This window comes from Bufo bufo, chromosome 9, assembly GCF_905171765.1.
Source record: "Bufo bufo chromosome 9, aBufBuf1.1, whole genome shotgun sequence".
Taxonomy (NCBI): Eukaryota; Metazoa; Chordata; class Amphibia; order Anura; family Bufonidae; genus Bufo; species Bufo bufo.
In genome coordinates, this window is record NC_053397.1 from 167,466,707 (window position 1) to 167,492,115 (window position 25,409).

A 25,409-nucleotide genomic window follows, 5' to 3' on the forward strand; every position below is an offset into this window, starting at 1 on the left:
AGCAGGGGGTGGGCTACACTCCTTACTAACTTCCTTCTCCACCCAGGGTGTAGGTTGTGGGAATAGTCCACACCTCCACAGAGGAGGAGCTAAGCTGGAATGAACTATTCTAGCTTAGATGTACTAAACTGTAGCTAACTCCTTACCAAGCCATTGCTGCCACCTGCTGGTGAAAATACAACATTAGTGGAACTTAACATGGTTTTGTCACGGATGGTGTACAGGAAACAATATGATACAAATAACAAACGATGACTAACTGGATGCACAACTAAGGAACAAAAGGGAGACCCCTGCAATCGACCTGCCGCTCTCCCTTATTGCTCAGCCTATGCGACCACTCTAAAGGTGAATGGGCGCATATCCACGTACCTCGGCTATCTTAACCTAAAGGCCCTACAATAGTGAGGGGACACGACCACCGGCTCCCTACACAGACACGGAGGGAGTCAGGGTCACCTGGATCCAGACAACAGAAAATCATAAATACAAAACAGCACTTATCTGAAGACGACTGTGAACTGAGAACTGGTAGTTGGGAGCTGGGAGCTGAAGACAGCATGCACACTCATTCCAGGAAGTAGTATCAGCCACACCCAACTACCTTATGGGGGAGAATATAAAGAGAGGTAATGAGTATGACTGCATGACAGCTGAGATAGCCTAACGAGGTGAGGAACAGAAACCAAAACAAAGAAACTCAAGGGGGAGGATCTGAACGGCTCCTGTCAGAGCTTCTCAGCTGTCTGCTTGTGACAGTACCCCTCCCTCTAGGAGTGGACTCCGGACACTCAGGGCCCACCTTCTCAGGATGGGACCTATGGAAAGCCCTGATGAGGCGAGAGGCCTTAATGTCCGTCACTGGGAGCCACATCCTCTCCTCAGGACCATAACCCTCCCAATGAACGAGGTACTGGAGGGAACCGCGGACAAGACGAGAATCCACAATCCTAGAGACCTGAAATTCAAGATTCCCATCAACCATAATCGGAGGAGGAGGCAAAGGTGAGGGTACAATAGGTTGAACATAAGGTTTCAATAAGGACTTATGGAAAACATTATGGATCTTCCAAGTCTGAGGAAGATCAAGACGGTAGGCAACAGGATTGATGACAGACAGGATCTTGTAAGGCCCAATAAACCTAGGACCCAACTTCCAGGAGGGAACCTTCAATTTGATATTCTTGGTAGACAGCCACACCAAATCACCAACATTCAGGGTCGGACCAGGCATACGTCTTTTATCTGCCACACGCTTATATCTCTCACTCATATTCTTTAGATTATCCTGAATATTTTGCCAAATAGATGACAAAGACGAGGAGAATCTGTCCTCATCAGGCAAACCAGAAGAGCCCTCTCCAGAGAAAGTCCCAAACTGCGGATGAAACCCATATGCACCAAAAAATGGTGACTTATCAGAGGACTCCTGACGACGGTTATTTAAAGCAAACTCAGCAAGGGACAAAAACGAACACCAATCCTCCTGATTCTCCGCCACAAAACAGCGCAGATATGTCTCCAGATTCTGATTGACACGCTCTGTCTGGCCATTCGACTGCGGATGGAAAGCAGAAGAGAATGACAAGCGAACCCCCAAGCGAGAACAGAAAGCCTTCCAGAATCTGGAAACAAACTGCATGCCCCTATCAGAGACTATGTCAGAAGGAATCCCATGCAATTTGACAATGTGGTCAACAAATGCCTGCGCCAGCGTCTTAGCATTGGGCAAACCGGGAAAAGGGATAAAGTGCACCATTTTGCTAAAACGGTCCACCACCACCAGAATCACAGACTTCCCCGAGGAACGAGGCAAGTCCGTTATGAAGTCCATGGACAGATGTGTCCAAGGACGGGAAGGAATGGGCAAAGGAAGGAGAGGACCTGATGGCCGTGAGTGAGGGACCTTGGCACGAGCGCAAGTCTCGCAAGCTGCCACAAAACCCTCAACCGACTTACGAAGCGCAGGCCACCAGAATCTCCGAGCAATGAGATCCAGTGTGGCTCTTGTCCCCGGGTGCCCAGCAAGGACCGTATCATGGTGTTCTTTAAAAATCTTGTGTCTCAAAGCGAGAGGCACAAACAACCTCCCAGGAGGACAAAGATCAGGAGCTTCTGACTGGGCTGCCTGCACCTCTGCCTCCAATTCAGGAAAAAGAGCAGAGACCACCACACCTTCAGCTAAAATGGGACCCGGGTCTTCAAAATTCCCACCTCCCGGAAAACAACGTGACAGGGCATCTGCCTTCACATTCTTAACCCCAGGGCGGAACGTAACAACAAAATTAAACCTTGAAAAGAACAAAGACCATCTGGCCTGTCTCGGGTTCAGACGCTTGGCTGACTCCAAATAGGCCAGATTTTTATGGTCAGTAAACACGGTAATAGGGTGTCTGGCTCCCTCTAGCCAATGGCGCCATTCCTCAAAAGCCAACTTGATGGCCAACAATTCCCTATCTCCCACATCATAATTTCTCTCTGCGGAGGAGAGCTTCTTTGAGAAAAAGGCACACGGTTGCCATTTGGCAGGAGAGGAACCCTGAGACAAGACCGCCCCCACCCCTACCTCAGAAGCATCAACCTCAACTATGAAGGGTAAGGAAACATCAGGTTGTACTAGGATGGGAGCGGAAGCAAAACTCTCCTTGATATTAGAAAAGGCCTTACGCGCCTCTACCGACCAGGAAGAAAAGTCTACCCCCTTCTTGGTCATATCCGTGAGTGGTTTAACAACAGAGGAATAATTCAAAATAAATTTCCTGTAATAATTAGCAAAGCCCAAAAAACGCATCAGCGCCTTCTGATTCTCAGGAAGCTCCCACTCAAGCACAGCGCGGACCTTCTCGGGGTCCATGCGAAAACCAGAAGCGGAGACAAGAAACCCCAGAAATTGGACCTCCGGAACCGCAAACACACACTTTTCCAGTTTCGCGTATAATTTATTCTCCCGCAGGATGAGTAAGACCTGACATAAGTGTTCCTTATGAGTTTTGAAATCAGGAGAAAAAATCAAAATGTCATCCAAATACACTAATACAAATTTTCCCATTAAATGATAGAAAATGCTGTTGACAAAATGCTGAAAAACGGCTGGGGCATTCATCAAACCAAAAGGCATAACTAAATTCTCAAAATGGCCCTCAGGGGTATTGAAAGCCGTCTTCCATTCGTCTCCTTCTCTGACCCTAACCAGGTTGTATGCCCCTCTTAGGTCTAATTTGGAAAAGACTTTCGCCCCAACAACCTGGTTAAACAAATCTGGGATTAAAGGAAGCGGATACGGATCACGAATAGTGATACTGTTCAGCTCCCTGAAATCCAGACAAGGTCTTAAAGAACCATCTTTTTTCTTAACAAAGAAAAAACCAGCGGCAACAGGTGACTTCGAGGGTCGTATGTGTCCTTTTCTCAGACTCTCAGAGATATAAGCACGCATCGCGACCCTCTCAGGTTGGGAAAGATTGTATAAACGAGATTTAGGCAGCTTGGCACCCGGAATGAGATCAATAGGGCAATCATACTCCCTGTGCGGAGGCAAATCCTGAACTCCACTCTCAGAGAAAACATCCAAAAATTCAGAGAGGAAAGGTGGTACAGTTTTAGTAGAAACCTCAGAAATAGATGTTATGAGGCAATTCTCTCTGCAAAAGTCACTCCAACCATTTATTTGCCTCGCTGGCCAATCAATGGTGGGGTTATGTTTAGTGAGCCAGGGTAGCCCCAACACTAGAGGAGTAGGCAAACCGCCAAGGACGAAACATGACACATCCTCAACATGAGTATCATTCACAATTAAACGGATATTGTGAACTATGCCCTTTAATGATTTCTGAGAAATCAATAGAAAAAACAGGAATATTTTTTCGCAAAGTGCATACCTGGAAACCATGAGTTATTGCAAATTGGTTATCAATGAGGTTGACAGCTGCTCCACTATCCACAAAAATCTCACAAAAAATGCTCTTGCTCTCTAGCGCCACCCTAGCAGGCAGGACAAAACGGGAACTACAAGCAAAAGACAATTCTTCAATTTCCGCCTCAACCCTGCCAATAGTAACAGACGGAATATTCTTAAAAGATTTCTTCCTTTTTGTCTCTTTATTACTCCCAGAAAACTGCCTGAATCTCCTAGAGGGACAAACATTTGCCAGATGATTTATACCTCCACAACAAAAGCAAACCCTGCCCTGCGGGCTGAATCCTCTATTGTCAGAGGCAATCAACCCCAGCTGCATGGGCTCCTGCTCAGAAGGGGCTGACAGCGACTGAGACCCCTGTGCACAGAATGACTCCGCTGCACTGTCCCGGGACTGAGCATGATAAGGAGAAATCTCTCCTCTTTCTTTAAGACGCCTGTCAATACGAACAGCCTGAGACATAGCAGAATTCAAGGAGGTAGGTCTTTCATGAAAGGCAAATGCATCTTTCAATCCCTCAGAAAGACCATAGCAAAATTGACTTCGGAGTGCAGCATCATTCCAACCCGTATCTGCTGCCCATCTCCGAAATTCTGAGCAGTATATCTCTGCGGATTGTTTACCCTGGCATAACAGACGTAGTCTAGACTCAGCCAGAGCAATACGATCCGGATCATCATATATCTGACCCAGGGCTAAAAAGAATTCATCCACTGAACGGAGGGGTTGTGCCCTCTCCGGCAGCGAAAAGGCCCAGGACTGAGCGTTACCCCTGAGCAGCGATATAATGATGCCCACCCTTCGTTCTTCATCACCGGAAGAATGGGGAAGAAGGCGAAAATGGAGTTTGCAAGCCTCTCTAAAACGTACAAAATTCTCACTACCCCCGGAAAACGTATCCGGGAGCGAAATCTTAGGCTCAGCACAAACTCCATGAACGCAAGCTGAACCGGTCACTTGAAACTGAGAAAAAGTCTCACGGAGATCAGCTACCTCCAAAGCAAGACCCTGAAAGCGTTCAGCCAAAAGTGAAACCGGATCCATGCTTGAGACGGTTTTGGTGGCTGATAATGTCACGGATGGTGTACAGGAAACAATATGATACAAATAACAAACGATGACTAACTGGATCCACAACTAAGGAACAAAAGGGAGACCCCTGCAATCGACCTGCCGCTCTCCCTTATTGCTCAGCCTATGCGACCACTCTAAAGGTGAATGGGCGCATATCCACGTACCTCGGCTATCTTAACCTAAAGGCCCTACAATAGTGAGGGGACACGACCACCGGCTCCCTACACAGACACGGAGGGAGTCAGGGTCACCTGGATCCAGACAACAGAAAATCATAAATACAAAACAGCACTTATCTGAAGACGACTGTGAACTGAGAACTGGTAGTTGGGAGCTGGGAGCTGAAGACAGCATGCACACTCATTCCAGGAAGTAGTATCAGCCACACCCAACTACCTTATGGGGGAGAATATAAAGAGAGGTAATGAGTCTGACTGCATGACAGCTGAGATAGCCTAACGAGGTGAGGAACAGAAACCAAAACAAAGAAACTCAAGGGGGAGGATCTGAACGGCTCCTGTCAGAGCTTCTCAGCTGTCTGCTTGTGACAGGTTTATGCACATTTGTGAATGACATAATGTAAAATCATATCATATGATAAGGTAAAGGATCTTAACAGATAGTAGCGGGGTGGAAGAGTTTAGTAACGCAACTCTGGGGTGTTACAGATCGTCTTGAATCTGCACAGACGGATCCGCACCGATAATGCAAACGCTTGTATCCATTCATAATGGACCCATTTGCATTATTCATTCAAAAAAAGTCTAAGTCAAAATGGATCCGTCTTGACTTACATTGAAAGTCAATGGGGGACGGATCCGTTTTCAATTGCACCATATTGTGTCAGTGAAAACTGATTCGTCCCCATTGACTTACATTGTAAGTCAGGACGGATCCATTTGGCTCCACATCGTCAGGCGGACACCAAACCGCTGCAAGCAGCGTTTTGGTGTCCCCCTCAAAAGCAGAACGGAGACCAAATGCAGCTAAACTGATGCATTCTGAACAGATCCTTATCCATTCAGAATGCATTGGGGCTGAACTGATCTGTTTTGGGCCGCTTGTGAGAGCCCTGAAACGGATCTCACAAGAAGACCCAGAAACGCCAGTGTGAAAGTAGCCTTAGGCAGATTATCAGTAACAAATGTTCCTGCGAATGCTCGTTTCTAACAATCTGCCTGTCTAAATGTTCCACCGATCACCTGATGAACGAGCGAAACGCTTATTCATTGGGTGATCCTGTTGTTCGTGCAGGAACACCGATTATCGTTTCTGGGTAGCAGATCGTGCTGTCTAAACAGCGATCTGCTGCCCAGAAACAATGATCCTGTATGGGGATGAGTGAGAGCAATATCAGTCCCTACTGGGAAATTAAATTGCAATCCCTTCTGGTGACAGAGACTGACGTAAATGGTAACAATCTATAAAGCATGGAGAGCCGCCTCCTCTTCAAACAGCTGATCGGTGAGGGTACTGGGTGTCAGACCCCTGCAATCAATATATGCTGTCTGTACAACCCCTTTAAAGGGGTTGTGCGATAAACATGAATCTTAAAGGGAACCTGTCACCTCAAGAATGCATCTACACCCGCCAGCAGTACCTCATAGTAGCTCGCAGCCTGTTCATAATCATATGTTTCATCCTGTTGTCCGATGCTGCGTAAGTTCAAAAAATGCAATTTTATTCTCCATCAGCGCTATAGTGCCGGCCAGCTTGAAGTCAAGGGGTCAGCTGCCTAGTTTTTTGGACTTACGCAGCACCTGACAACAGGATGAAACATATGATTATTAACAGGCTGCGGGCTACTACGAGGTACTGCTGGCGGGTGTAGATGCATTTTTGAGGTGACAGGTTCCCTTTAATTGCCATAGACCACATTTTTGATCGCACATTTACCTTGTTGTATAGTCTCTGTTTTCCCCCCATGATGAGTTCTTTCTTCCTGGTCTTTTCTGTATGATGTCTATTCCTGCAGCGAGCAGGATGAAAGTATGATACCAGAGAACGGGCTGAAGAGACGATAGATGAGCAGACATCTGGGCCGCGCATGTGCAGCAAACACACTGCACACAGCGGAGTAGCTACAATCTGCGCAAGAGTATCCAGTTATCCACCATTAGCAGCATCCCTGAGGTGGAAGTTACCTAAAGCAACAGGAATTCAAAACAAATCATGGACAGGGGGCTATGGGAGGGAAATATTTTGTGTTGCTAATGTAGTGAGGCCCTGAGAAGCTAGTGTAGACGATGGGAGAGGTAGTGACCCTGATGAGATTTTATATGATTCGTGCAGTGGAAAGGTGGAATAAGGAATGAGATGTAAAAGAATTAACGTGTATTACATCCAGCAGTAGTTTGTACACTTGAACTTCTGGCTAACAGCTGTAAGCTTGCACTTGTGGCTGTAGGTGTCTACCTGTGAAAATGCCTGGATGTGATCCAGGTGATGAGTGTCTGAGCCATAGTCCCTTACCTGCAGCAGGGTCTGGATAACTGTAGTTGCTGGTAACTCTGCTGACTGTAAAAGTTATAGTTTTGAAGATGAAATATGGTTGACATCTGGAATAGGGTTAACTATCCCAAACATGGCATAACATTATAAACATTACATAACAAACCACACTTTGCAGGTCTGGGATATGGCACATACATTTTAAGTTTACAGATAGGTTTATGGTAATGGCACAAAACCTTAAAAGGAAGTGTGTAATCACAAGTTTGCATATTAAACCAAGGAAGAGTGAGATTCGAGGGCCAGGTGAGAGAGCACAATTCCGACACCTGTCAATCAACCAAGGGGAGGAGGGGCTTCCCATGTTAAGCAGCAGCTGGGGAACCGAGGGGCTAGGGCCCCATCCCGGGGCCAGCGAACAGTTCATTTGCGTAGTGAAACAAAGCTCTTTTTTGGGGAATGTAGCAACAAATTAACATAATAAAGGTTCAGTTTTAATACTTTCTGCAAACCCAACCAGACATTATGCTTTGTGACAATAGACTTTCTTTAAATAAATAATCGATAAAAAGTAGTGTAAGATACACTCAAAATAAAGTTGCATTGATAAATGACAACGCAATTTAAAGAGATTGTTGAGGATTTTATTATTTATTGCCTATCCTGAGGATAGACCATCAATATAAAACTGGCACGCATCCAACACCCCACACCTCCGCCGATCAGCTGTTTCAGAGTAGCTCCAGTGCGAACTTCTGCCAATAGTGGACGGAGATTGTAACGCTATTCTATTGCGCTTCAATAGGAGCAGTGCTGCAGTTACCAACTCCATCCACTACACCATGGACAGCGCTGTGTAAATAGAGGATAGGCCAACAATATTAAAGGGATTCTCCAGGCTTTTAATATTGATGATCTATCCTCAGGACCGGCGAGGATCCGACACCCGGCACCCCCGCCGATCAGCTGTATGAGGAGACGGGGCATGCAGTGTGCACGTGCTGTCTCCCATCTACCTTTCTGCTACTGCTATGTCTATGGCAAAGTAGCAGCTAGCAGGAATAGAGATGGGAGACATCTCATACAGTTGATCGGCGGGGGTGTCAGACCCCCGCCGATTTGATGTTGATGACCTATCCTGAGGATAGGTCATCAATATTAAAAGCCAGGAGAACCCCTTTAAAATCCTACAATACCTCATTAAAGTGAGCGTCTACCTTTAGTACCATGTTATTTTAGGTCCACAATTTTGGGCTGATAAGTTCCTAATTTATATTTATAGCACTTAGACTTTGGTCCTCAAGCTTCATATCCCATACATGATACTAGAGTTAGTGTAGCTACCATTAGAGGGTGCTTAGAAGCCTACTGAATACTGTCTACATTATTGAGTTTCAATTCATTCATAGTATGCAGTAAGCTCCCCCTAGTGGCGGCTGCAGATAGCCATTTTTTTTTCGTTTAGCAAGAGATTTGGAGCTTTGTATCAGAAAAGTAGAGCTCCAATTGATATAAGAATATATTAGCAAGCAAAGGAATTTAAAAGAAATCCTAAGGTTGCACAGTGCTAAGTACTAAACTCTGCCTAGGCTAGACAATTCAGCCCTATATTTCCATTAGGAATGGTACTGATTCTTAAAATGCATTCTCTAAATGTGGTGCCTGATAAATACAAGTACCATATTCCCCTTTCTGTTACCAACCAGGGCACCAAACTGTAATAAAAAATGACAGATGAAATATTTAGAATTGAATACCTTGATAAATTAGCTCTTTATCATTTCAGCATAACAATTGGCTTGATAAATGGACCTTATTGTATTGTAAGCACTGTTTCACACAGAGCAGCAAGGGCTTTGTTCGTCGCTATATAAACCCACCCCTTTTAATCTTTCATTTTCAGCTCCCTCAGACATTGAGGGCTCAGTGAAGCGTGCACACATCAGGTTTTCAGAGCAAACTGATCAGTGCTCGTTAGGGCACGCTCATTAACCGTTCTTTTCTCAGCCTCTTAATCAAAGCCAGGGGAAAGGATCCGGCTGTCCTCATGAGCACAAATACATTTCTGGAGAAGTCATGCGAAAAAGGACCGGGGGGGGGGGGGGGGATAAGGAAGAAAATAGACGCCAGTAATGGTTGTTTAATCAGGCACCAGGCGTTTGACTGGATCGCTGCTGAGCCCCCAGGCTCAGGCAAAGATACTCATCCCCTAATGAAAGGGGACAACGTTCTTAAAACATTTTCGGAACAAATTGAATACAAAATAAAGAGCTTTTTTTTCAGAAACTCTCCCATGATTACGTGGCAGAATAGAAACTAGCCAAAAACCAGGTCCTACATATTGCAACAGGAGCATGGGTTAACCCCTTTCTCATCCTCCTGCTGCAAAGCAGGTGCAATAATAGGCCACAAGAGGAAACATCTGTGAAAGTAGAGTTAGTAGCTACACTGCTCAGTCTGGTGGATCTTACTAGAGCTCTTAGGGTAAATGAAAACAAAAAAGACAAAAAAAAAACTTCTAACATTAAGGGGGTTTCTACGAGTTAAATACTAAAGACCTCAGGATAGGTCATCAATATTTGATTCTTAGGGGTCTGACTCCCAGCACCCCTGATGATCAGCAGTTTGAAGGGGCTGCGGCCACTTCATGACATACTAAGCCCAGTGCCATACATTGGATAGCGGTTGTGTTTGGTATTCCAGTTCATTCCGATTCACTAGAATGGAAATGAGCTACAGGAAAGCCATGTGGCTGATGAATGTGACATCACAGGCCAAGGCAGAGGCTGCAGCTCTTGTCCAAGCTCTACAGCCCCTTCCAACAGCTGATCAATGGGAGCACCAGGAGTTGTACCCCCATCAAACTTTAAATCCCGGGAAAACCCTTTAAGCCTCAAGTTTTGTATGCTCAATGAGAAAGTTTAGACATAAACTGATAATCACAGCTACATGTAAACATTTACTGAATAGTAAGTTTGTCCATAAGAAGCCATAAAGCCATGATTGAAGATTTCATGTATCTGAGGCAATGTGAAGGCATCTTTTTTTCCGTGTAGACTTTTTGTGTAGGTTAGCACTGTCCTTAGGGGTGTGCAACCACTGTAGTCACACAGTTGCCTTTGCAAAAAATCACTTGCATATTTTAAACGCAAATTTTTCAATACTATCAGTGATACCATCTCCCGGCTTTCAGAAGGATTAGACCTTTCTGCAGCATATTTATGCTTGAAACATTATGGGGGTCATTTATTAAGACTGGCATTTTAGATGGCGGTGTTAATAAGCCCCTACATAACTTAGCCATATCCAGCACCAGTCTAAATGTAAGCCAGCTTCCTAAAACAGGTGTAGAAAATGATGATTGACCTTCACCAGTCTCTAGAATGAAGAGAAAGAAGCAAATTCTTAGTGCACACTCTCTCCTCGCTGAACGAGTTGGGAGCGAGAAGGACCCATAGACTTTTTGATGAGTCCATCTCACTTCTTGTCCTGCAGTGAGAAGAATGAGCTAAGTTAGCACTTCTCTCCCCTCTTTCTAGAGATCCGATATAAACTTTTGATATGTCCCTATGACATATGAATAGTTTACTGAAAGTACAGTGCCATTTTAAGTTTGGAGGTGAAGTATTTGCTTTGTATAAATAGGGTTGGTATAAAGATCTTGCTTAGGCTACATTAACATCTGAGTTTTTGCTGGATCCATCATGGATCAGCAAAAAGGCTTCCGTCTTGATAATACAACCGTCTGCATCCGTTATGAAAAGATCCAGTTGTATTATCTCTAAAATGGCCAAGACAGATCCGTCTCTAAAACCATTGTAAGTCAATGGGGGACGGATCTGTTTTCTTTTGTGTCAGAGAAAACGGATCCGTCCCTATTGACTTACTTTGTGAGTCATGATGGATCAGTTTTGTTCCGCATCCCAGGACGCACTCAAAAACGCTGCTTGCAGCTCTTTTGTGTGCGTCATGGGAACGCAATGGAGCGGAATGCATTCTGGTGCACTCCATTCCCTTCAGCTCAGTTTTGTCCCCATTGACAATGAATGGGGACAAAACTGAAGTGTTTTCCCCCGCTATTGAGATCCTATGATGGATCTCAGTAGCGGAAAGCACAGATGAAAGTAGTCTTTTCTGGTTTGCATCAACATCCTTTAAAATAATCATTTATGAAGGAAGCTTTAATTTTGTAATGTATTTCTTGTACCATTATTGTTCCCATATTTTGTCCAGGGCTGCGGTCACATGACCATGTCCATGTAGCTCTTTCTTATTTCCTGTGATGTTGTCTCCATGGACAGGGATGTTATAGGGGAGTGTCTATGTAACTAGCTGGGTGGGATGGGCTATAAACTTGCTGGGTGTTGTTAGAGGTGGTACTGGAGCTGTGGCAGAGAAAGAAGTGCATTATGGATACAGGAAAAGGAAATGCTACATACAGGATGGGAACAAACCAGTGTTATTTGTATACGTGGATAAAACGGGTCAGGTGAGTGCTAATTTAAAAAAAAGCGTAGGGAAGATGTACATGAGGTAAGCAACTACATGAGCATATCTGTTAAAAACCATTGAGGTTTAGATATCTAACATCCACTATGTTTGGAGGAAAGAAGGTTTCTCCATCAACATAGAAGGGGATTCTTTACGGTAAGAGCAGTGAGACTATGGAACTCTCTGCCTGAGGAGGTGGTGATGGTGAGTTCACTAAAAGAGATCAAGAGGGGCCTGGATGCATTTCTGGAGGGTAATAATATTACAGGTTACAGTTATTAGATTTCTGGAGAAGGGTTGTTGATTCAGGGAGTTTTTCTAAATGCCTGATTGGAGTCGGGAAGGAATTTTTTCCCCTAAAATTAGGAAAATTGGCTTCTACCTCATGAAGGTTTTCTGCCTTCCTCTGGATCAACTTTGCAGGTCAACAGGCTGAATTGTATGGAAGTATGTCTTTGTTCAGCCTTAAAAACTATGGGGGTCATTTATGAAACAGAAATATGCCTAAATTAGGACCTTTGCGCCGCAATCTGCGACTTCTCCCTGCTCACACCGGGGCTAAAAAAAAGTGAGCGTGGCAAAAACAGGGAAGGGGAAGGGCCAGAAGGCCCGTTTTATATACCATTTTCTATGGCTGTTTTAGGCGTAGAAAATGGTCTAAATGTAAGACAGCTTGGAAGCTGTCTGACATTTAGAAGTGGTGGAGGATCCGCTGAAGTTATGTAGAGGCCGGTCTTAATAAATGTGCCCCTATGTTACTATGTAAGGCTACAGGTAGGAAAACTTTTTTTCCCAGTTTTGTTTTCAATGTTTTGGGGTTACATACTTCTTGCATGAATAATTGACTAGCTCACTTTCCATACTTGCATAGACAACTCATAGCTAGCATGCCTACAGAGCAAACTGGTCAATACTATTCCTTCCCCTGGAATCCTTTCTCTCTTTCTTTATAGTAAATTGGCACCAACCTAAGGAACCTTATTTTACTTTACTAATATTAATATATTTTTAGAACTGGATTGACTGGCATCTTTCTCTTACTCTATTATGTAGTTACATTATAGGACAGTTGGCCTCTATGATTAACATGCTTCCCAATGTGGGCTATTAAAATCAATTGTTTGACTGTGCTTCTTTTTTTTTGTTTTAATGACTGCCAACAAATGTTATATTTGCATATGTATAATATTACAAGCAGGACTGGTTTTAGGGATCAGTAAGGCTGGGTGCACATCTGCGTTTTGAACTCCAACACTCTGTTCCAGTCACTGTATCTGGCATATATGCTGGATTTCAGCTGGACAAAAAAAACTACACTTTTTTGCTTTCGTACGAAAACTGGCATATATGTCAGAAAGCAGTCTGATCCCAGCTAGAATAGTGAATTGGGATCCGGTGGTGCATGGTGGTATGGCAATGCCAGATACATTGAACTCTGCCAGACTGTTCCTTCACCAGAACAGACTGCCAGAGTTCGCATCGAAGATGTGACAGTGGCATAAACTGGGCCATTGTCAAGAGCCCTTCAAACCTCTGTGCAACAAATGCCACAGACATCAAAGCTGAAAAAATAGTGGACTGGTATATAGGAAAGATGGGAAAGGAGTTTCCTGTATAAGAACTGGTGAAGGAGTGGCATAAGGAAAGCTGGTAAAGATGTGACTTGGCAGGCAGGATAGCTGATGAAAAGGTAGACTAGAAATACAGAGAGAGAGAGGGAAGGAGAGTTCTGACCTACAGGATGGCTGGCAAAGGTGTGACCTGACAAGGGGTGTAGATACAGGGGTGCAAAGGTTGCCTTGGACCATGAGGTGCCCAAAAAGTAGTGCTATAGTTAGTGATGTCTATTACAGATTTTACATTGGGTTCCAGGCATCCTGTGAATAAAATAATCATTAACCCCTTAATGCTGTGTGTTAAGTGGTTGCCCCAATTATTGGCCCATGTAAAGGGGCCTTCACACACAAACAATGGGAAATGGTAATATTATATACATTTACAGTAGATAAAACTTAAAGCAGGAAACTCTTATTTCATGGTGTGGGTTTCTTTTTGTTGGGTTGTATTGTGTGTTTGTTAGATCCCAGTCACCTTAATACAACCACATTGGAATAAGGGCAGTATATGGTCAACAGTGATTCCAGCTTGTCTCTTCCTTCATTTTTTTATATTTTTAATATTTTGTATCTATGTATATGCATTTTAGTTTTTGTTTCAGTTTTGAATAAAATTTGGGATTTTATAAATATATCTAATATGTCCGTATGACTCCACATGTTGTGTACCGATCAAATCTAGCTTTTATTGTGTGCTTGTGTTGCAAGCAATTGAGTATTACCTATAAACATATCGGAGCAGATTTACTACGACGGCTACGTTCACATCTCTGGCACTTAACTCTGGAATTCTGTTCGGGATAGCCGGATACCACAGGGCACCAACGGATCCTCATTAACTATAATGGGATCTGGCAGCTTTCCAAACATAAATTCCAGTTTTCAGGCGGACAAATACCGCTGCATTATAATCAATGGGGATTCGGCAGGTATGCCACATATGGTAACTCAGGTAATCTGTTTCTCTGCCAGAACAGACTACCAGAGTTAAGTGCCAAAGATGTGAACTTAGCACCCTTAGATTACTGTTTCAGTTTTTTTTTAAGCTAATCCACTTTTTGATATGAATGATATGCACCAAAATTTATTTATATTTTTTTCATCCAGAAAACTGGCACACAGGCCATGCTAAATTTTCCAAATTGGGGCAAATATATTAAGCTAAAAAGTAGCAGTGACAAGTCTAGCTAATGATGGGCATGGTTTGGGTAAGGACAGTTCTCTCAAATGAAAAGGTTGGTTTTTGCAATGAAACCAGCTTGGGTTTGATCATGTCATTATAGCAATATCTCTTACATGACAGCAGGTTTGTGTTACTTATGACTTCCCACTTACTGAATTTTTTGTGTTACTTCTTAGCAGCGAGGAGGATGGAGGCCCGTGCTCTATACGAGTTCAATGCATCTGGGGAAGATGAACTTAGTTTCAAAAAAGGAGACATATTGAAGGTAAGAGAGAATTGCTTTACATACTGAGTACTTTTACACTATAATAATCCTAGGCCTTTCTATATAAAGGGACACTCTGCCAAGAGTTATTGCTTGGAGTAAGGGCATCCACATCATTTCTAAGGTTACATGTTGTATATTAATCTGGAGATCCACGAGATCCTTCCAGTACATGAGCAGAGGTTTCCATGGCCTGCCCAGGAAATAATTCTATGTGAATGTAGAAGACAGAATACTTTCTGCACCGATGCCATGGAAGTTTAGTGTTCTCACAGGAACAGTGAGTCTCATATATATCATTGTTTTAGATTTCTTTAATTTTATTATGCTAGAAATATGAAATCTAACTTGGTTTCCATGAAGCCAATGTACTTCGAAAACCATAAGCTGTAAGAGTACAGGCACTGGAAAAGACATGGGAACATGGCATCAAATCCTTCATAGACGTCCTGTAACTGTAACCTCTGATAACCGGGCACAGGAATTCGATTTTTTTCATTTCACTTTTCAGAACAAATACGTAATTTAGGTTTGAATATATAATGAAAATGTCCCACTAAAGCATTCGTCCCGAAGTAACAACTAGGATGTCACAGTAGCTTTTCTGCTATCGGATTTAGAAACAGAAGAGGCGCTCCATGTGTGGAACCGTAAATAGGTAAAACAAAGTAAAAGCACTGAATCCACTCACCAAATGGAGTTGTGTGAGTATCCTGGCACAATACAGTAAAGTTTTTGGATGGAAATATCAACAGACTTCTGCTCCTTCCTCGTGGGTTCACCAAAGGGTCACAAAAAATAAAAACAACAAGGATTGACAGACACTGTCCAGATGAGTTCCACAACTTGGAAGAGATGAAAACTACATTTTTAAGAGGATAAAATGCACACAGAATGAGAAGTTTCAAAGGCGGTCTGCATTCTTCTTCAGATGCCAGTATCTGAGGAAGAAGCCAGACAGTCTTCAAAACGTGCATTTTATATTTGAAACATTTTACTTGTTTTCATGTTTTAATAATTCTAAGTTTGGCAACTCTTCTGGACAGCGTCCGTGAATCTTTTTATTTTTTTTGCTTTCCATTATTACAGTAGTAATTTTTTTTCTTTACTTAATTTCTTTGTTGAACTATAGAGATTAATAGAATACCTAAAGCTATTCGGGCTTCAGGTGTCCCTACATACTGCCATCTGTAAGGTTTGAGGGGATGGATAAGGGGTAGGTGGAGTGGAAAGTTGGTTGACGCTATTAAAAAAAAAAGAGAGCATTTACTGGCATCATTTTAAAAAAAAAAGTAGCATTTTGTTATTAAATTTTTTACCAATATAATGGGAATTGGTAGAGAAGTGCAATACTGAATGCATGAATGGCCAAACAAACAGCTATCCAACTATCATGCTGAGCTTCTTAAAGGGAACTTGTCAAGTTGAACATAATGTGTGAGCCAAATACATCAGGTTGTAGAACAGGAGGAGCTGAGCAGACTGATATATAGTCTTGTGGAAAAAGATTCTATAAAATGTGTATTTCATTCATTTAAATTCCTGTTCATTCTGGGCTTTGAAGTCAAGGAGGCGGTCCTATCAGGGATTGCCAGCTATATCCATATACTGTCATAGAGGATATGACTGTTAGGACCGCCTCCTTGACCTCAAAGCCCAAAAGGAGCACGAATATATATGACTTACAAGTTATAGTGAGCCTTTTCCTATACAACTATATATCAATCTTCTCTGCACCTCCTGCTCTAATCTGCCTGCAGATCATGACAGGTTCCCTTTACTTTTCTGGCCCTGGTAGGGCTTAGATATGCTGATTTCCAAAGAGTGCAAAAGTTGATTGACATACTGTATCTTTATGGGGCAACATAACGGGTTATTTAAGAGAAGTCTGCCAATCTGCAGTCATTGTACTATAGAGCAGGAGGAGCTGAGCAGATTGATAGTTTTGTGGGGGGAGGGAACGAGTAAAACTTGTGTTTTGTTCATTTAAATCTCTGCTTTTTCCATCATGAGGAGTCATGTGGATGGCCCTACTCAGTGGCAGATCTGCAAAATCCAGATGTGTTATTTGCCTGCTGTGTGGACTGGGATGCACTTATCAAACACAGAAGCTGCTGGTGTTACTTGGATTATGAGAAGCCAGATTTACAAGAAAGGTGGAAAAATATCTTTGTAGATTTCTATGAAAAAGAGCTGACAGTATCTGTATCAGTTGCAGACGATATCAATGACCAGTTGTCAATTCATACATACATTTCCAGGAGGAATAACAAGTAGACAACATCTTCTAGAATTATTTTCTGGGGAATACAGGTGTTCAATAAAGCAGACATGTCAGGAGTGCTGTCAAGTCCAAGGTGAAGCCACATTAAGTTTAATATATCCACTAGTCCAGGCAAAAGCTGCATAAATAATGTCATTAATATTCCTGTCCAAAGCTGGTGTCGATTATAACTGAGAAAATAAAAGGTTCCCTTTATTATAGTAGAGAAGGTTGTGCATGAGTGGAACGTGCAGGGTCAGCCATGCAGTCAGCAAAGCTGGAGTCTGGGGAGGCTGTGGCTTTCAGACAAGCGTGTGGCTTCCGTTCGGTCTATGAGTAAGACAGCAGTTGTAAGATGACTAAGCCTTGACACCTCATGGTGGAGACTCTCTGCACAGCTTTCAGGATGTCATGGGCAGATTGCATTGTAACCGCTGTAGATGTGCAAGGGTCCTTGAGAAGTATCTTGTTGAGTATAGTTTCAGATTACTACATTCACATCCATCCACCCTATATCGTCCAAAGGTCTCAATTAATGACAGCCTCTAGCACAAGATGATAACATTTATAAAGCAGTTTGTGTAGCCCTTTTTCAAGAGAGAAAATGTACTGCAATAATATATAGTCACCATGTTAGTATGTGTCTATGAAATGAATCATAAAATAATGGCAAAAACCAAGCACCTACAAGGGGCAATACGAATTTATAGAGCCCCATAGCAATGTCAAGGATAACCCTTCACCATTCTTCATCAATTACTTACCAGTAAACTGAACTTCAAAAACTCAAACAGCAGCATAAGTACAGCACTTCTACTTCAGAAATCATTTGAGTCATATATCAGATCGACCCAACAATGGAGAACCCACACAGAAGCGAGAAATAGCAGAAATCCACCATGAAATTCTTGCACCTGAAGAGGCCCCCTACTCTTGGGCCCCATAAAAGCTGCTATGACTACAGATATACCGTAGTTAAGGATAGATAGATGGATAGATAGATGGATAGATAGATAGATAGATAGATATACACTTATTGACAAAAAAGTAAGGCACTCAGAAATGTTGGCTTGCTGCAAAGCTAGGTAGGCAGTTATGTCTCAAGCAGATATGTAAATTATTACAGATGTGGTCTCATTATATAGGGTGTCTTGTCACAAGAGGGCATTAAAGTGATTCCCCTGCTTCCCTATAGAAAGGCTCTCAGAGGCTACTTTTGAGAAGTGTACCCCTTAGTAAGACAGCATTGAGTGCTAGACATGCCTCTTTGGTGCTCTTGAAGACATTACATGCCCTTTCATTGACAGAAAGCCACCATCACCTTCATTTTCAGTGGTGTTGTGAACGAGAAACCTGGACTGCTATGGACTAGAACTGTATCGTCTTTAACAACAAATCCAGGTTCTGTTTGGGATCAGAAAGGGTGGCACCAGGGGCGTAGCTATAGGGGGTGCAGAAGTAGCAGTCGCTACTGGGCCCAGGAGCCTGAGAGGGCCCAAAGACTCTTGTGCCACATAAGAAGATACCGGTATTACAAAAAAATGCATGCTGGTCAAGTTATACCTCTGGCTGGAGGGAAGGGGGTTAGGTCAAGAATTTGGTATGGGGGGATGCTATTTCAATTTTTGCCTCAGGCAGCACAAAGGGGATGTGCTTCCCTGCCCCCGGCCACAAAGCACTGAGGGAAGGGGGCCCAAGCTGAACTCTTGTACCAGTGCCCATGAGCATTTAGCTACGCCCCTGGGTGGCACACTTTCCTTGCTTGCTCGGTCACTAGATTTATCACCAATTGAGCATTTATGGGACCAGCTGGGACTCCAGCTTTGGCAATATAAGAGTGTACAGGATCTACAGGCCCAACTGCAACATCTGTTGTCAAATGTGCCTCAGTATACCATTGGGATGTCTCCATGCCCAACTGTATCCAGGCTAGAGGTGGACCAGCAGGGTACTGGTTATCTTTTCACTCTAAGCTGAGAGGTCGCAGCACTACTGTGAGCGCTGTTGCCTTCACAAACAGCTGACCGGCTGGGGTCCCAGGTGTCGGACCCCCCACCAATCAAATACTGATGACTTCTCTAGAGGATATATCATCAGTATAAAATTCTTGTAAAACCCCTGTAAGATAGAAATAGCAGAGATATAAATATATAAATTACAGGCTTTACTGAATCTTTTCCCACACAACTATATACAGTGGAGAAACCATCTTTTCTCTAAACATAGTGGATGTTAGATATCTAAACCTCAATGGTTTATAACAGATATGCTCATGTACTTGCTAACCTCATGTACAGTGGATATAAAAAGTCTACACACCCCTGTTAAAATGTCAGGTTTCTGTGATATAAGAAAAAATGAGACAAAGATAAATAATTCAGAACTTTTTCCACCTTTAATGTGATCTATAAACTGTACCACCCCATTTAAAAACAAACTGAAATCTTTTAGGTAGAGGGAAGAAAACAAAAAAACTAAATAATGTGGTTGCATAAATATGCACACCCTCTTATAACTGGGGATGTAGCTGTGTTCAGAATTAAGCAATCAAATAAAAAATCATGTTAAATAGGAGGAAGAATGTGGAGCAGACAAATCATAAATCAGATGAAATTTATTGGAATATTTTCCCTGCACCACCCCCACCAGGCTCACCCTCCAAGTGCAGAAAGGAGGGGACTGGAAAGGACCAATGATGAAACCCTTGTCCAGCTCAACTGCCAAGAGTGAATCCACCAGACCAGCATGTTTAGAAGCAGACTGCAAGTTGGGGCATTCGTGAGTCTGCTGGGGCAAGGTGATGAGCCCAGTGTGAAACCCCCGTGAAAACCCTTCCACCAGGAATGTACGGAACGGCTGAACCGGATGAAGCCGCAGCAGCTGGTCTAGTGCCTCCACATTCACCCGGCTCAGTCACGCCGGCTTCAATGTGCAGACCGTGACCGGATGTGCCAACAACACAACAAACACCACAAAACAACAAAAAAAAAAATAAATAAATAACAAAAAATAAAAAAGAAGAAAGAAAAAGAGAAAAAAAAAAAAAAAATCCCCTCCCCCCTTCAGCAGTGTGAAACGATTGAACGAAAAGCCTTCGAGGCTGACAGGGAGTATGATAGTCGTTTCCACTGACGTATGAAGCGAGCCCGAGTTTGTGTGAATCTGTGACGTGGCAGATTAATTAAAAACGAATACTGCGGGCTAACGAACCTACAGACGTGGTAGGTGTTGTATGTACGTATAGGATTTGTGGAAAACAGACCGTATGACGTATGACTCTAGTCTACGAGATGAAAAGGGGTGTGTATGTCGTGCGAGCGTGTAGCTTTATTGACGGTGGTGTATGGATGAAGCTGGTGGATAAAGGCTCCCCAAAAATATATATTTTTTTTTTTAATCCCAAAAATTCTCTTTTTTTTTTTTCTTTTTTTTTATTTGAACAACCCACTCTTTTTTTTTTTTTTTTTTTTTACTTTATTTAACAATCCGCTTGTACCCTTTTATTTTTTATTTTATTTTTTTTCGTCAAACTGCCTGATGTGCGAACTATGTGTCTAAGATATGTATGTAGTGTATGTGAAGAGTGTCAAACATGTGCACAAGCAGCACCCTTGTAAGTAATCAACTCAGTAATGGCATCAGGACCCAGCTACCAGAGTTTAACCTGCTGAGCCCAGATGACTCGCAGCCCCTGTATGAACTTAGATACAGGTTATGCTGAAAGTGCTGAACAGGCAATGAGCTCCAACCATGTGACAATGCTGCCCCCTGGTGCCAAAACTTGAATTGCATGTGCCTGAACGCAGTGAGGAGAAGCGATCCTCCGGCACACTTCCCCCTCTCTACACACCCTCCTACCCTCTTCCATGTTGCCACGCTCCCCAAACAAACCAGTTATCTTGTAAAACGATCTGAACAGCTTGCAGACTGAAGGGAAAGGTACCCCGGCTTCTCTGAGATCCGACTCGTGCTGGATGCTTGCTGATGACGTCACACCCGGAAGTAGCAGACGTCCGAATGCCGACGTGCTGCCTGGGAGAGCCGGACTGCTTAAGACAGGTACCGGCCCCTCCCACAAATCCAGGCTAGCCTGCGGCCAGCCTTAACACATACCATACATCAAGGTGATTGCGCTGGCACAGAAACGGTGTTAGATCACCAATCAGAGGGAAGCTGTGATTGACATCTGCCCTCCTGTACTAACAGCTGGGATAGAAGAAACCATTGATCCTCGACATTAAACTCCTAAAGCACAGAGAATAACATGTAAGGTCTCCCTCTGCCATTTACTGTCAGACCTGACAACATGGTACAAACTAAGGCGATCATGATGGCTATCAGTCTTGTACTGACAGCCTCGTCATATAGCCATACAACAATACATCAAAGCTAAGATATTTTAAAAGTAACATTTTCTTAACTGGAATAAAATAATAGAATAATTAAATAGTTAGCCATGTTAAAAATCCCCTTACTCATAACAACCCATATAATAATTATTTTTATTACTTAAAAGGCAAAGGATATAAAAATAAAATACAATTTCTTTTTTATGCATTATGAAATTGTATGTTTCAGACATATAAACTAAAATAATGACAAAAACATCTTAAAAGATAGCAACTTGATCTTAATGGAATGTGGTGACACAAAAACCAAAACATTGCCTCAGTTCTCAAGGCCAAAAATTGGTTCAGTCTATAAAAAGGGTTTAAATAGGTAGATGGGGAAGAGTAAGCAAAAAAAACAAAAAACTAACTAAAAATAAACTAAACTAAAAATGAACTTTCCAAAAAAATACAACACTGTTGAAACAGGGAAAAATACAATTATTCCTATTTAATTGTCCCTTCAATAAAATTTTAGTGATTGTCTTCTATCATTAGATACCGTGGGGATTATTTATTATCCAGAAATACACCTATATTAGATTGATTGCGGGTAGTTGCGCTGCAATTTGCGACTTTTCCCCGGTCACATCTGGTCTAAAAAAGTGGGGGTGATGTGAGCTAAATGGTCTAAATGTAAGCCAGCTAGGAAGCTAGCTTAAATTTAGACTGGCGCTGGATGCGCCGAAGTTATGTAGAGGCCTGTGCCTATTCATTACTTCGGCGGAACCACCGCCAGATATAGGGTTTATTTAGACCGGAGTCTAAGGCTACTTTCACACTCACGTTTGGTGCGGATCCGCCATGGATCTGCACAGACGGATCCGTTCAGATAATACAACAGTCTACATCCGTTCAGAATGGATCCGTTTGTATTATCTTTAACATAGCCAAGACGGATCCGTCTTGAACACCATTGAAAGTCAATGGAGGACGGATCCGATTGTGTCATAGAAAACGGATCCGTCCCCATTGACTTACATTGTGTGTCAGAACGGATCCGTTTGGCTCAGTTTCGTAAGATGGACACCAAAACGCTGCAAGCGGGCAGCTACAATAAAAAATACAGGTGATAGATTACTAGAATTATCAGACTTCAAGGCACTAAAACTGAAGAAATTCTTTACCAGTTTAACACATCTTCTGTGTGTTTATAGGAAACTTCATATTCTCTGTATACTTTTTATGCTTCTTATACTTTTTATATATATAAATAACTAAACTAGCTATTCCCACACACATGCTAGCTCGTTCTCCGTATAGCTAGCAGCTATAATGCCATGCTGTACACTGAAAATCTTATACTCACAGGAGCATTTGTACAGCAAAGTAAAACACATATTTGCTCTAGGCCCTTAACTTTCCAATGACTCCCTGGACCCAGCTTTGGCCCGATTCTCATCTCTGAGACATTTAGAAATATCAAATGGAAGATAGATAATATGGGGATGGCATGGTTTATCTACTAGTAAGATATGTTTTATCTTCTGCTATGACACTGCAAATCCAGTATTAGACAGCATCACTTCTTTTTTTGTTACTGCTATTTTTATGACATTTTTGTCAAACGAAATTTACAGTTTGTGTGTTAACCTTGCTAAGTGTAGAGCTTTTTCAAAAGTTCCATTAAACAAAGTCTTCTGACTATGAACAACCTATATTATACTTCTAAAGTTAATTTTACTGTATTATTATCTATGTTACTCTACATAACAAGCAAGTACACTGCTCAAAAAAATAAAGGGAACACTTAAACAACACAATGTAACTCCAAGTCAATCACACTTCTGTGAAATCAAACTGTCCACTTAGGAAGCAACACTGAGTGACAATCAATTTCACATGCTGTTGTGCAAATGGGATAGACAACAGGTGGAAATTATAGGCAATTAGACACCCCCAATAAAGGAGTGGTTCTGCAGGTGGTGACCACAGACCACTTCTCAGTTCCTATGCTTCCTGGCTGATGTTTTGGTCACTTTTGAATGCTGGCGGTGCTTTCACTCTAGTGGTAGCATAAGACGGAGTCTACAACCCTCACAAGTGGCTCAGGTAGTGCAGCTTATCCAGGATGTCACATCAATGCGAGCTGTGGCAAGAAGGTTTGCTGTGTCTGTCAGCGTAGTGTCCAGAGCATGGAGGCGCTACCAGGAGACAGGCCAGTACATCAGGAGACGTGGAGGAGGCCGTAGGAGGGCAACAACCCAGCAGCAGGACCGCTACCTCCACCTTTGTGCAAGGAGGAACAGGAGGAGCACTGCCAGAGCCCTGCAAAATGACCTCCAGCAGGCCACAAAAGTGCATGTGTCTGCCCAAACGGTCAGAAACAGACGCCATGAGGGTGATATGAGGGCCCGACGTCCACAGGTGGGGGTTGTGCTTAGAGCCCAACACCGTGCAGGACCTTTGGCATTTGCCAGAGAACACCAAGATTGGCAAATTCGCCACTGGCGCCCTGTGCTCTTCACAGATGAAAGCAGGTTCACACTGAGCACATGTGACAGACGTGACAGAGTCTTGAGACGCCGTGGAGAACGTTCTGCTGCCTGCAACATCCTCCAGCATGACCGGTTTGGCATTGGGTCAGTAATGGTGTGGGGTGGTATTTCTTTGGAGGGCCGCACAGCCCTCCATGTGCTCGCCAGAGGTAGCCTGACTGCCATTAGGTACCGAGATGAGATCCTCAGACCCCTTGTGAGACCATATGCTGGTGCGGTTGGCCCTGGGTTCTTCCTAATGCAAGACAATGCTAGACCTCATGTGGCTGGAGTGTGTCAGCAGTTCCTGCAAGACGAAGGGATTGATGCTATGGACTGGCCCGCCCGTTCCCCAGACCCGAATCCAATTGAGCACATCTGGGACATCATTTTTAACCAGAGTTCTAGTCATCTGGGACATCATGTCCCGCTCTATCCACCAACGTCACGTTGCACCACAGACTGTCCAGAAGTTGGCAGATGCTTTAGTCCAGGTCTGGGAGGAGATCCCTCAGGAGACCGTCCGCCACCTCATCAGGAGCATGCACAGGCGTTGTAGGGAGGTCATACAGGAACGTGGAGGCCACACACACTACTGAGCCTCATTTTGACTTGTTTTAAGGACATTACATCAAAGTTGGATCAGCCTGTAGTGTGTTTTTCCACTTCAATTTTGAGTGTGACTCCAAATCCAGACCTCCATGGGTTGAAAAATTTGATTTCCATTTTTTTATTTTTGTGTGATTTTGTTGTCAGCACATTCAACTATGTAAAGAACAAAGTATTTCAGAAGAATATTTATATAATTAATTCAGATCTAGGATGTGTTATTTTTGTGTTCCCTTTATTTTTTTGAGCAGTGTATATATTAGTAATTTAAAATTTGGATGGGAAGTAATGATGAGTGGAATGATGGGGCACCACCAGCAATGGAAGATGTATTCATCAGCCTCATCGCTGTGAAAATCCTCAAGGATCCATGCTTAGTGATGTTTTGTTCACTTGCGGAAGACAAACTTGTCTGTTTGTGTGTGACAAGGCCACGTACCTCATTGAAAACCATCTGTGAGATGACACTAGAAGATGGACAAGACAGTACAGTGAAAGCAAACTGAGACATTTCCAGCCACTGTTCCAATCTTCCTGCCCAGAAGACCATGGGGTCAGGGAACATAGTATGTGCCTGAGAAAAGCCACAGTCCAGTTAGGACTTAACGTGTTGTTTGGGTGGTACGTCTCCGGTGGGCCCCTGATCAAGGTGGGCCCCTAGTCTCTCACCCCCTG

The 25,409-nt window shown here is 43.1% G+C and overlaps 1 protein-coding gene across 5 annotated transcripts in view; it reads left to right on the forward strand.

The window, feature by feature from the left end:
* The window catches only part of GRAP2 (GRB2 related adaptor protein 2), a 230,448-nt gene that overhangs the window by 95,591 nt on the left and 109,448 nt on the right, over positions 1-25,409 (forward strand). For 2 of the 5 annotated variants that reach the window (XM_040408050.1, XM_040408052.1), the window contains exon 2: positions 14,909-14,997. In XM_040408050.1, coding sequence (XP_040263984.1) covers positions 14,920-14,997 — 78 coding nt within the window. In that variant the 5' untranslated portion in view covers positions 14,909-14,919. Of the gene's footprint in view, positions 1-14,908; positions 14,998-25,409 lie in introns of those variants that run through there. The other 3 variants (XM_040408051.1, XM_040408053.1, XM_040408055.1) reach the window with 2 other exon arrangements.